The 13,095-nt window shown below is 47.5% G+C and overlaps 1 protein-coding gene across 1 annotated transcript in view; it reads right to left on the reverse strand.

The window, feature by feature from the left end:
• Window positions 1-4,715: 4,715 nt before the first annotated feature.
• LOC105900238 (protein phosphatase 1 regulatory subunit 29-like) overlaps window positions 4,716-13,095 on the reverse strand; it is a 121,081-nt gene continuing 112,701 nt past the window's right edge. The window contains exon 3 of the mRNA XM_031562109.1: window positions 4,716-8,779. Within this exon, the coding sequence (XP_031417969.1) occupies window positions 5,576-8,392 (2,817 nt within the window). The 5' untranslated portion in view covers window positions 8,393-8,779 and the 3' untranslated portion in view covers window positions 4,716-5,575. The remainder of the gene's footprint in view (window positions 8,780-13,095) is intronic.

Raw genomic sequence — 13,095 nt, forward strand, 5'->3', positions numbered from 1 at the left:
GAAATTACTTTTTTTCTCATACCCACCGCAATGTAAGAGAGAGAGAGAGAGAGAGACAGAGAGAGGGAGGGAGGGAGAGAGAGAGAGAGAAAGGAGGTGGAGGGTGAAGCAGGAGAGGGGAGGGAGAGAAAGAGAGAGAGAGAGAGAGAGAGAGAAAGGAGGTGGAGGGTGAAGCAGGAGAGGGGAGGGAGAGAAAGAGAGAGAGAGAGAGAGAGAGAGAAAGGAGGTGGAGGGTGAAGCAGGAGAGGGGAGGGAGAGAAAGAGAGAGAAAGAGAGAGAGAGAGAGAGAGAGAGAGAAAGGAGGTGGAGGGTGAAGCAGGAGAGGGGAGGGATTCAATTCCGCATAAGTCTGATTCCATTTCTTCTCTTTCTCCTCTCGTTCTCTTCCGCCGTTCCCTTTTTCTCTCTCGCTGTGAAACGTAGCAATTCTCACTGGTCCTGTGAAAATGGTTGTGGTGTGGGCTGACATGAGTTTTACTTATCACTGCTTGATATGTGAGAGCTGAGATGAGGAGGCCTGATTTCCATAAGTTTGTGTGTGTGTGTGTGTGTGTGTGTGTGTGTGTGTGTGTGTGTGTGTGTGTGTGTGTGTGTATGTGTGTGCGTGAAAGAGCGAGACAAAGAGAGAGATAGAGAGGGGGGGGGGGGGGGTCATCTTGTGCATGTGTTTCTTTTAAACAGCGATTCTCAGACCCCACTCAGTGGAGCTTCATGACCAATTGCGACTCTCCCTTACTTTGACGAATTCCATTTGTGCTACTGTACTTCACATTATTACAAAGCCCACTGCATAATTCAAGTGGTTCTCCACAAGATGACTGTCACACTGAAATGTGAAGTACGGTATTTGTCAATCAGTGCCCAAAAAAAAGAGAGAAAATCACCTTAAAAATGCTCCTAAGGCGTCCTAAGGACCCTATTCTTTAGAGTGCATGTGAAGATAGACCGTTTAGACTGAGGAGGATGGGATGAGGCAGCATTGCCCTTGACAACGCCTGCAAATCCAGCACACTTCAGCCAGGAGAGCCCATGAAAAACGCTGACAGTTTCGTTCCCCCTCAAAAAGGCATGTCTGTACCTACGGACTGAACAGGATAATACAGGTGTTGCCTTTTTTTTAAACACGCTCTGCTTGAGTAAGTGCGCCTGGTGCTTTAGAACCCATAGAAAAGAAACCCTAAAAATGTGCACTGTCAGGCCCAACCAAACATCAAAGGCATTTGAAAGTAAAATAAATAAATAGATACATACATACATAAATAAATAAATTATAGGTTTGTTGACAGTCAACAAAAAAAGCAACTTTACATATCTCAGGACAACACCATGAATAAATAAATGACTTCATGGATATAAATCTTACATCTGGACATTAAAAAAGCAAGCAAGCAAACAAACAATTACAAAACAAAAAAAACAGCAGCCACTGTAATGCTAAAGGTTGAATAGATGACTTTAAAAAAAGGTTACAGATTTGTTTTCACAAATGCTTGGTTCCCCTTTCTGTACATGGTCCTATTTGCTCACTAGAGGGACACTGTTTTTTTTCTTTTTTAAGACCATTTGTGTCTGTAAACGTAGTCTATGTTTCAAAGTTTCTGTGTAGAGTATGCAGGAGTGTATGTCTCTATGTATATGTGCATCATGTACTGTCTCAGAAGGCATATAAATAATTGTCAGTTCATTTGTTCTGTGCACATTTGTGTGTGTGTGTGTGTGTGTGCATTTTTGTGTTTGTGTGCATGTGTCTGATACAAAGCCATTACCTGTAGATCTAAATCTAATCATACACATATGTATCCTTATTTACTCTTGATTGTTTCATGTTGTAGTTTTTTCTTGTGTGTCGTGTTAGTCACAGTTAACCTCCGGTAGCAGCGACCTCCACAGTTGTGTGTTTATACTGTTTAGTGTTTTTACGTTGAGCTCCCTCACGCCATCTCTCTCTCTCTCTCTCTCTCTCTCTCTCTCTCTCTCTCTCTCTCTCTTTCCACTGATCCACTGATTTCACTGAACTAACTTTAACTACTTTAACTAATACTGTAACCACTGCCTTTGTACAGTGCAATGCAACCCAATTGCTAGGCAGAAGTGCATAACTCTCTCACCACCTACCTTCTTAATTAATTAATTAATCTCAAACTTGTCCCACTTTGTAATCTTAAGTTAACAAATAGATTAGTGCTTGGTTATATACAGCGTGTTTCTGCAGTTCCTACTGACCCAAAATGACTGAAATATTAAAACAAAAAAAATACAAAACATTCTGTGAGACACTAATTCATGTAACTATAGCCTTCCCACTAGAGGGTCCCTCAAGAATGCCTGGAACAACTCGGTTGTGTTACTACTTGAGGCATGCTCTCTTTGGTACCTCACTGTAAAAAAATGCTACTCTGAATTAAACATGGCATGTATTTTGTAATTCCAGTTGCCATCATAACCCTCCCACAGCCACGAAAACTGTGTCCGTAGATGTTTGCTTGGTTGTATGTTGTTATGTTCGGATAGAGTAGCTAAAACAAATGCTGAGGCGAGCTGAGGCCTCTTGGCTCGTCAGGAACAAAAGGGCTGATAATGAGTGTGTGAGGCTCAGTGATGGAGACTGTAAGGGACACCAGGACACGAGGGTTGATGCTGAATCTGTAAAGCAGAGGAGCAAAGCGGGGTAAGGATGGCTATCTCTGGATAACCAAAAAAACAAAAACCAGATACACAAAAAATAACGCTGAAAATCAGTCGAGCATATGCAGCTGAAGCTGCTCAAAGTCTCCAAAATAGTCCCCCATCCATTTTTAGCCGTTCACTTTGAGCTACCGTGTGTCAGGAGACACGTTGACAACACAAGTGCAACAACAGAAAAACAAAGAAGCCCTCAGACAACATGTTTTTATGGACTTTCAGCTCATGAAGAGGTAAAAGCTGAACCTCTTCTCCAGCGTGATTGACACATGGCAGCAATAAAGGAGCGGTACTAAGGGGAAATCACTTCCCCCATTTGAGGGTGAGTTAATGCTTTTATTGGCTGATCACAAGCACAGGGAGACTCCCTATCCGGCCCTTATTTGTTTAAATGGAGTCATCACTCTGGCAGAAAGTTGTTTAGTCTCTTTGCTCCAGGGTGCTAATCACTCTCTGATCGATTAGGGTGGCCGGTGCTCCCAGTGGACAAACATTGACCCAGGCCGGTGAGCATTGGTCAGCCAGGTGGTATGTCCGTGGAGAGGGAGAGAAATGACCTCAAACGGTCCCACCGCAAGCTCTTTTTATATTTTCGTGCTGACTTTCAGTCTCTCATCTCTCAATGGGTAATTTGTGAAAATGTCAACAAATCTGAATACTAGAGTCCCATTTTAGCAATGAATTGGTCTGGTGAATTTTGAGAGCTTCTAGAACACGTGTGAAAACATGTGATAACGCCCTTGTTGTAGAACCGTTGCTGTTAGCAGAGGAGATAGCGGAGATTTTTGCAGTTACACAGTGGAGATAGTCTCCTTATCTACACGTTCATGGTCTTAATTGGTGTTTGGAGTCTGAGGTAAATGAATGGTGACCTTTCCTCAACCTGCTCTCTAGACCTTTGCTGACACAGCGGAGGTAACCACGGAGACCAGAGATTCAAGTAGGACTGGCTGGGAGGGAAGATTAATTTCAATCAAATCTGTTGAGCCTGGCGCAGCTAATAATATCAGCTCTACCATGACCCAAGACACCTAAAAAAAATTACTAATTAATTTAGCCAATTATAATATAAAGAGACAAGGCTTCAACTATTTTTTTTCAATTCAAACAATAATAAAAAATGGGTGGGAAAATGTGAGAATTAATTGAAGTTTTCTCCACCCCTGCAACTCGTTTCTTATCCCTGGTTTATCAGTGGGTCATATTCAGAAACAAGATGTCAGAGAAACAAGGCGTGGCCAAAAGCTGGTGGGTTTTGGGACTGGCAGTGGGAAGAGAGAGAGAAAGCAAGCAGTCAATCACTGAATTTCAAATCTCGGTTTGCTATTTTTGTGAGAACTGGCAAAGACAAGGCAGCTTTGCAAGCAAAACAGCTCCAGAAAAAAAAAATGTAGCTTTCGGGCATCTCTGTTCTTTGTTGGGTAATTGGTTCGATCAACCTACATTACAGTTCCATTGTAAAGACGCAAGAACAGTTAATTATCCATAAATAAAGACAATGTGACGTGACACAGCATCCATTTTGTGTCCCTATCCAAATGCAGATGCACATGAAGAACTTCTGAGGTCTATGCTTCAAACCTTGTTCCAATCTCTCCTCGGCTGTTCAGATCTCACTCAGCACTGTCATAAACGAGCAAAACAAAGCATTGCAGCAACCCATTCTGAACCCGTCTTGCCTGAAATGATTAGAAAACAAAGTGAGAGAGATAGAGAAAAACAGAGAGTGCAAAAAGGGGCTCTGGCAAAAAAGAAAGTCTCGGCCTCAAACAGGCCAGACTCCCTGCCATGTTGGCACGTTTGGTCTCCCACTAGAGAAAACAGATTAAACCCAGGTTCATCCTTCATACTCTCCCCCTCCCCGCTCGATCTGTCCACGTCCCTTTCCCTGGCTGCCAAGAGTGTAATGTAATGCTACAGCATACTGCCGTCTATGAGACTATATGCAAACTATCCTTCCCAATTATCTACAGTTATGTGCCCGATTCTATTCCTTTGCTATTTGCTCCCATTTTCTGTCATTTCCCCCCCCCCCACCCCCCACTTCATTTTAAAGTCCAAAACATTTCTCAAATTACTGTGCTGTGCTCGACATGGCAACACACCAAATTAATAAACAAGGATTGATTGTGTTGCAAATGCCAACCACGCTGGAATAAGTTTAGCACAATACCCAGATGTCCCCTCCGCGCCTCTAGGAAGCGAGTAAATGAAATGTAAAACATTGCCGAATGCTTGCCACCGAAATGAAAAGCGGTTATTTTGCGACGCACAGTCTGCGACATGTGGCACTGTTTCGAATCGATGAGCACACTGTGCTTGAGTGTAGGTCCAGGGCTGGCCAGGCTTTGCCCTGCGGCACTAAGCATACTGGATCCACACCTGTTTTTTTCTTGCTAATTAAAGTCTAGAACAATTAACTTGATAAGCATCACTTAATATCTTCCCCCTGAAGAGGGAAACACGGCATTTACAAAACAAACAGGTCTGACTCTTCATTTGCCTCCATTATCTCGTCAAATTGCCACATAGAAAAGAGCACAGGTGGGGGGGTGTGGGAAAAAAAACAAATTTCGAGTGAGTTTCAGTAGAATTAAAATGCTGTTTAAACGGCACATTTGTGGTGCAATTGTGGTTGGGTGATGATACACAGGCTACTCAACTGAGAAAGAAAACACCTGCTTGATCCTGGCTGCTCCCAACAGTCATTCCTACGGTGGCCTTGAGGGACCAAAGCACCTGGCAGTGGAGTCTGCTCTGCTATCTCAAGAGTGTCCCTCCCCCACTCCCACTCAACAAAATCTATCATCATCGCCCCCTTCTGCTTCCCCCTTCTGCTGTTACTAGGGTTACTGCTACTGCTGCTGCTGTTGACGTGACAACCCCACGCCCTTCACAGTTTCTGCTGGGCAGACACACCCTTCCAGTAGTCAAGGATGTCGTGCAGGTCTTCGTCCTTGGCGAACTGGACTTTCTTCCGCAGGGCGTGTCCCGCGGCGATGTAGGCCTCCTCTCTTGGGCTCTTCTTGTAGGGGCGGAAGCGCTCCCAGATCCTAAGGGTGTTTTCGGAGGAGTACTCAGGGCTAGAGGAGTAACCCGAGTAGTTGTGGTGCCGGGGCGAGAGCTGGGAGTAGGCCGCGTCCCTCTTGGTGTGTGTGAGGGGCTTGAGGAAGGAGGCCTTTTGGGCGGGGGAGTCGGTGGCGCCCTCGTAGTAAAGGGCAGGGAAAGAGTGCCGGTGTTCTGAGCAGTGGTAGTCTGGGTGCACCTCTAGGTGGTGCTGTTGCTGGTGCCCAGTGCCTCCGCCACCTACACCTCCACCACCACCTCCGACACCGCCACAGCCACCCCCACCACCACTGCCCCCACCGCCACCACCTCCTCCCCTGGTGCCACTGCCTCCCCCGCCTCCACCACTTCCCTGGACACCCACCAGAGGAAGCCTCTCCAAGGGCACCTCCCCGCACCTCACTGGGCTGCCTTTGTCTGGGTACTTGCACAAGTTGGGGCTCCTCGGCTCGGGCACGTCAAGGCTGTACATACAAGCGCTATTAACAGAGCCGCCAGAGGACGAGACGCTGCAGCGTGTCTTCCCGGGAGCCACTACGACCACGGCAGCATCGGCACTCACCTGCCTTTGCATGGGCCGTGCCGCTGTCACAGGGGGAGGGTCCCGGTATGGGGGGGAGAGAAACCCCCCGCCACTGATACCAGGCCGCTCCGAAAGGGGCAGAACCAGAGGGACATGGGGTGGAGGGGCGATTTTGGGGGAGGCAAGGACATGGCAAGATTCGGTGATGCCAGGAGACAGGGGGATGAGCCTCTGGGGCAGAGTTGTGATGCAAGCAGGTGAAGGGGGTACAAGGTTGTCTGCCGTGGTGACTGTCGCCGCGGCAGCAGCTGCCACTGCCACTGAGTCGAGCTTGAGTGCGTCGATGCAGTTGTTGATGATCTGGTTGACTTTGTCCACCTCCTTGGCGATAGTGGAGATCTCGGAGGTGGAGCCTCGGCCGTCGTCGTCGGAGTCCTCGCCTCCGTTGGGTCCATTCTCACACCGCATGACGACCCCGCCAGTTCCCGGCACACCTCCGTCACAGACCTCGCCACCGGCAGAGGTGCGTATGTCCATGTAGTTCCCCTTACTGCTGGCTAGTGCCTCCGAGAAGGCAGTGGCCATCTTCTCCACCTGGGGGAGGGAGGAGAGGCGAGAGGAGCTGGTGTTGGCTGAGCCGTGCAGCATACCCAAGCTGGAGGAGGTGGACGAGGGCATCTTGCCATGGTGGTGATGGTGGCTCTGCTCGTGGAGCTTCTGCAGTGTGGACGGGTCATTGACAGCGGCGGCAGCCGCCTCGGGTCCGTAGCGCATCTCCAAGATGGTCTTCTTCACACTGATGGACTTCTCCTTCTCCTCCTTCATTCGGCGCCGACGCAGACAGTAGTAGACCAGGCCCAACACGATGACCATGCCGAACAGGCAGCCCAGGATGGTCATGATGTAGTGCGTGGTGGTGGAGCGGCTGCTGTCCACGCCCTCCAGCGTGGCGACGCGCGTGGTGAAATCCACGCAGGTGTGGTTGTAGCGCTGGGAGTTGCGTATGGATGCCACACAGAAGGTGTAGTTGGTGTGGGGAGTCAGGTTGTTGAGGGTGACTACCTCCTTCTTGAGCTTGAGGTTCACGATGTCAGCCACGCTGGTGTGGTTGTACTGTGTGAGGATATACATCTTCTTAAACGGGCTGGGGAGCTGCACCAGCAGGGAGGCCGAGTGAGGGGTCACTGTGTGCAGCTTGAGGCTGATGCTGTAGGATGGGTGGGACGTGGATGTGGCGGTGGGCTGGTGATACGGCCCAGACTGGGCCGTATCGGGCCCATACCCGGACCCGTCCAGGTCGGGCGGCAGGGAGGGTATCCCTGGGAAAATCATCCCGTCCCGGCACGCGGACCCCAGGATGGTCCGTGCGTTGCGTCCGTGCCCCGGCACGGGGCTCAGCAGAGGGTAGGTGAACAGCTCCTTTGGCGTCTCGCACTGCAGCCGGTCATAGGTGCGCGTGACGTTGTTGAAGGCCTCCAGCCAGGTGAGGAAGCTGTAGAGCTCGCAGCCGCAGTGGAAAGGGTTCCCGGCCAGCTCGCATACAATGAGCCTGTTGAGTATGGTGAAGGTGTTCGGGTCGATCCGAGCCAGCTTGTTGGAGGACAGGTCCAGGCTGCTGAGGCTCGGGCACTCCCAGAAGGCATTGGTGGCGATGACCTCTATGAGATTGTGCTGCAGGAAGAGGCTGTTCATGCGGCCCAGGCCCCGGAGGACGCCCTCGGTCAGGTTGGTCAGCTTGTTGTAGCCCAGCTGCAGCACCTGCAGATTGGCCTGGCTGGCGAAGGCGCCGTCCTCGATGTAGGAGATCTCATTTTTGGTGAGGTTGAGTTCGGTGAGGTTGGCGAAGCGGCTCAGCGAGCTGAAGAAGATGGCCTTGAGCTTGTTCTCGTTCAGCCGGAGGTCTTGCACCGTGTTGTTGATCTGCAGCGGGAAGGTCTCGTATGGCGGCTGGTTCTGGCTGCAGATGGCCAACCACACATAGCCCTTCTCTCCTTCGATGAGCCAGCAGTCGCCACGTGCCAGGCCTGGCAGGCACAGCGAGACCAGCGCAATCACAGGGAGAGCGAGGAGGAGCGAGAGGCTGAGAGGGGTGCCGCTGGGAGGGCAGGTCCTGCTGGCCATGCTATGAGCGATCGCTAGGGGGAGGATTTCCTTAAGAGTAGAAAAAAAATGGAAATGCAACAGAAGGAGAAGGGCTTGGGGTAGAATTTTGGTTCAACCTGAAAGAAAGGAACAAGCAGCTGTGGGAGATAGAGAGACAAAGAGAGAGAGAGAGAGAGAGAGAGAGAGAGAGCAAGGAGGTCCGAGCAAAGAGACAAAGGAAAAAAGGGGTGTCTCTGGGGCTTCTCACAGCTGTACAGGCCACATGGCAGCGGGTGTGCTCCCCACTTTAGGTCTTCAACGATGACGAGGAATGGTGTTGTGGAACGCAGCTATAAGTCATGGTTTCCGACCGCCAGGCACCGCATCAACTGTTTCATAGAGTTTAGACTTGGAGGGTCAGCTTGCCTGCGAATCAAACACACAAAAAGAAGAGAGAAAGAGATCAAAAATATTAGTTTTGCACTGAGGATTTTCAAAGCAAATGTGGTGTTTAGTCCGAAGGGATGTGATTAAAAATATTGTAGCGTTTGTTATAGTGTTGAATCTATCACACCCGAGCTCTGATTGTGTTTGTGTGAGCTCTTGACAGAAATAATTTGGAAAATGGCTTTAGAGCTTGAAAAGAAAACCCATGAGAATCTACTCTGGCACAAGCCAATAATTAGAATGCTTAATTTCACACATATTTATTAAGATTTACAGCTTTTTCAAAACTTGGTAAATAATGTCAGTGTAAAAGTTAAAGTAATGCCAGTTACAGTGTGTTCAGGCCCAAGTCGTCATTAAAAAGTGAGAAAACCATAAAAGTTATCCTCTGTCCTTTTATGCTGCAGTTATGAGGCAGCACCGCATAGCAGCTAAAGCATTTGTTGAACCATAAAAAACAATAAAGGTCTCCAGATCTCCGTAAAAGGAAATGCTGGCGTAATTGGGGAAACAGAATGTGGTGTGCAGCAATAATTTGCATCTCTTAAGGCCAAACGGGACACTCAATGATTCAGGCATATTTCGTGGATTAGCGTTGGATTACACGCTAATTCAAGAGAGCAGCGTGAGGTGGCATTACGAAGGCCCCCCTGCAGTGCAACCGTTTCCATGACAACTGGGTCTTTGAGTCCCGCAGACTATGAAGTGCCATTCTTTAAACAAACAAACAATGGCGTTCCGTGATAAACCATATTTTTTTTAGTTGTGCTGGGATTTTTAAACGACACAGTTTCCCTGTGTGTCAAACTATGGAGGTAAGAGGTTGCACTTAGGTTGCTGGACCCTTCAATGTATGGTCTTTTGTCTCAAAATCACTGACACACGAGACATTAACTTCCCAACATTCCCACAGAGGAAATTCCGACATGTCTGGTTCTGTAATGAAAATATATTCACGACTAAGTACACAAATTGTACGGTAATGTTCTAAAATGACTCAGTCTATGGTTGCTAGAAACTGAGCCAATGATTATAGATTCGCTCATACCATGTTACATTATGTGAACCTTGGGAGCATTGGCACAGTAGGTCTTTCACTATTCAATGGATATTAAGACCTGGCTCTAATATTATACCACAGACACTTATTATTGATATATATTGATTTCTCCACAGTCTGCACTAGGTGATAGGGAGTTAATCTTGCCCTGTAAATTGGGTTTCAGCGGGAGATTTCCTGACACGGTGACTGCAGTGTGGTGTCAGTGCACAGTAGGATTGCACTAATGTTCCCCCAAGTAGATGCCATTGGTCTTTCAGAGATGCGACTATCAAGGCCTGACAGGATATCACAGGGAGGGTTTAAAAAAGAACTGTTGACATGCATCATTCAACTCTCCTCACGCTAATACATTGCTTTTAAAGTGGTGTGTGTGTGTGTGTGTGTGTGTGTGTGTGTGTGTGAGTGGCACTTGCTCATGATGGGAAAGTCATCACACATACACAAATCCTGTCATGTTAAAATGTTTTGATCGATGGTGTAATTAGAGCATTTACTGAACCTCGAGTGGAAAAAAAAAAAAAACTCTCACAGCCCTCTGAGCCACGCGCAGCCATCAAGGCATCAAGACTCACAACAACCGTCCAATCAGTACATCCAAAATGGGCACAGTACAAGTGCAAGTCCTACAGCTGCCTATCTGTCACAGGGTGAAAATGGAATCTGTAGACCAAAATGGGACCATTTCACCTGGGTCAATTCTCATCACTTTTGGATCTCAAGTCTCCCCTCTCATGCAGCACGGCACAACAGCAATCCAAAATGGACGCTTCTATTCAATCAATCCTCCATTGACCTTGGCATTGTGTCAGAAACAAAGAGGCCTGATGCTGCTATCTGCTGCATCATGGTTAAGTGCATCACCTGCGCCTCAGATATCAGATATGAACCACAGCTAAATGTACTTTTCTGTTTGAAATATTAAAATAGATATGATCTGTATTATTATAATCATCTTATCACGATAGGTATTATGTATTATCATTATATTATCTTCTTCATCCTAGATTTGTATCTATATTGTTATAATTTTGTGAGTTACTTTCTCTTTTTTGTAGAATGTGTGTGTGTGTGTGTGTGTGTGTGTGTGTGTGTGTGTGTGTGTGTGTGTGTATGAAGAGAGAGACAGAGGGGGACAGAAACACACACTGTCATGTATCACCCAACAGAAGCAAGACTTGCCCATTATTTATAAAACAACAGCTCTGGACATGCACCACAGTGATGTCCTCAGTACAGAACAGGGCTTTTACCACATTTTCCCTCTCCCTTTCTCCCCCCTCTCTCCCCCTCTCTCCCACACCCTCATCCATCCTCCCCTCCATCCTGTGAGTCATATTTATTTCATTGCTCCAGCTCTGCTCTCACATTATCTCACTCTACATCTTCCACCCCCTCTCACTCCCTCTTTCTTTCTCTCTCTCTCTCTCTCTTTCTTTCTTTCTTTCTTTCTATCTTTCTCCCCCCACCATCTAACTATCCCTATCTGCATAACTCTGCATGTGCCCTCTCTGACCTGCTGCCGTGGTGATCTAATTAGTGAATCTCTACAACAGCACCCCGGAGGAAGCTTTAATTAGGGTCAGCTCCACGTGTGCGGAGGTGCGCGGAACCACGACCCAGGAGTGATGAGTAGGACGAATAGGATAACGGGACAGAACTCAACTGATCCCGAGGCATGCAAATACACCTGCAAAAGATGCTTAGGAACAATAATGTAAAGTTATTTCCCCATTTTCTGTTTATGGGTTGGGTGCTGTATTGTTCTCACCTTGACTATTTCTGCTTGAGGACAAAGAATATTAGTGAGGCCCTTTTAGGTTATGAATTGCACAGGCAGGCGTGTCTTAATCTCTAGTTTTGTCGCAGTCGACTCTGAAACAGCCCCACCTCACCTGTGCATTGATTCAGTCTTTGTTTCCCTTTTAAACGAGACACAATGGAGGCTCTGGGAGTTTGCTTGTGTCTGCCATGTCACAATGACGTGTACAAGTTTTCTGCCTCTGCTAACTCCGGGTCTTTGTCCCTCTCTCTCTCTCTCATTCTCTTACTCTCTCTCTCTCTCTCTCTCTCTCTCTCATTCTCTTTCTCTCACTCTCTCTCCTTCGTTCTCTTTTTCTCACCCCGTCTCTCCTCCCTCGCTCAGCTGTTCATTTTCTGTGTCCCCCATTGTTGCAGTGTTAGCCTGGCGCTTATCGCGGTGTTCCTTTCAGACAACAGAGAGCGCGAGAGCGGGCGGCAGCGACGAAGAACAATTAGCTTCCTCTGTGGCCGCTGTCTGTTTGCCTGGCGCCTAACGCCCCTCTGGATGCAGAAAGCTGAAACTCCTTTCATACACTTGTTTTTTCCCCCTCCTTTTCTCCCCCCCCCCCCCCCTCCTTTTTTTAAGTTATCGCTCGTGATATCTGTGATTTAATTAGGGCTGGAGGCAAACAGACAATGGTAATTAGAGCTTCAGAGAGCAGGTGGACCATGCCAGTGCTAACTTCACAGAACCCCTCTTATCATCTGAAGATTCATATCGCCTCTCTTCTGGGGCCGACAAAGAAACAGAGAGAGAGAGAGAGAGAGAGAGAGAAATGATGAAAGAAAGAAAGAGGGAGAGAGAGAGACAAATGGAGGGAGGGCGAGAGAGATGATGGGAGGGAGGGATAGAGAGAGCAAGAATATACACAGCGCCGACTAAATCTACAATAGAGTGGACTTTCCTTTTGAACCAATGAGAGGGTGTAGCCAGGGGTCATTACTTTGTAAGTTCTGTGAAGATTTCGAGGAATTAAAATGACTAACTTCATTTTAAATGACTATGATCTATGTTATTATTTGGTCCTGGTGTTTTGAGGCACTGCCCAAATTGGTACTCCATAGAACATGTATAAGATGCTTGAAGTCTTATGCTTCTGCAACCTGCCTTTTCATCGACTTTCTCCTTGCCATTTAGAGTCAGTGAACGTAATTAGATCTAATTATTAAGTTACAGCCTCAACACAAAATCCACAGGGAGATACACCATGAGAAGGAGAGAGAGAGAGAGAGAGAGAGAGAGAGAGAGGTAGTGAAACAATGAAAGAGACCGCAGGGGAGTGAGAGAGAGGTGTCCTTATCAGACCCCTATCCTTTAAATTATACTTTACAGCCACGTTTACCCCCGTAAGCAATCTCAGCACTCTCTCTCTCTTTCTTTCTCTCTCTCTCCTTCTCTCTCTTTCTATCTCTGGGCCATTGCTTTGCAGTT

This window comes from Clupea harengus, chromosome 24 (genome assembly GCF_900700415.2).
Source record: "Clupea harengus chromosome 24, Ch_v2.0.2, whole genome shotgun sequence".
Taxonomy (NCBI): Eukaryota; Metazoa; Chordata; class Actinopteri; order Clupeiformes; family Clupeidae; genus Clupea; species Clupea harengus.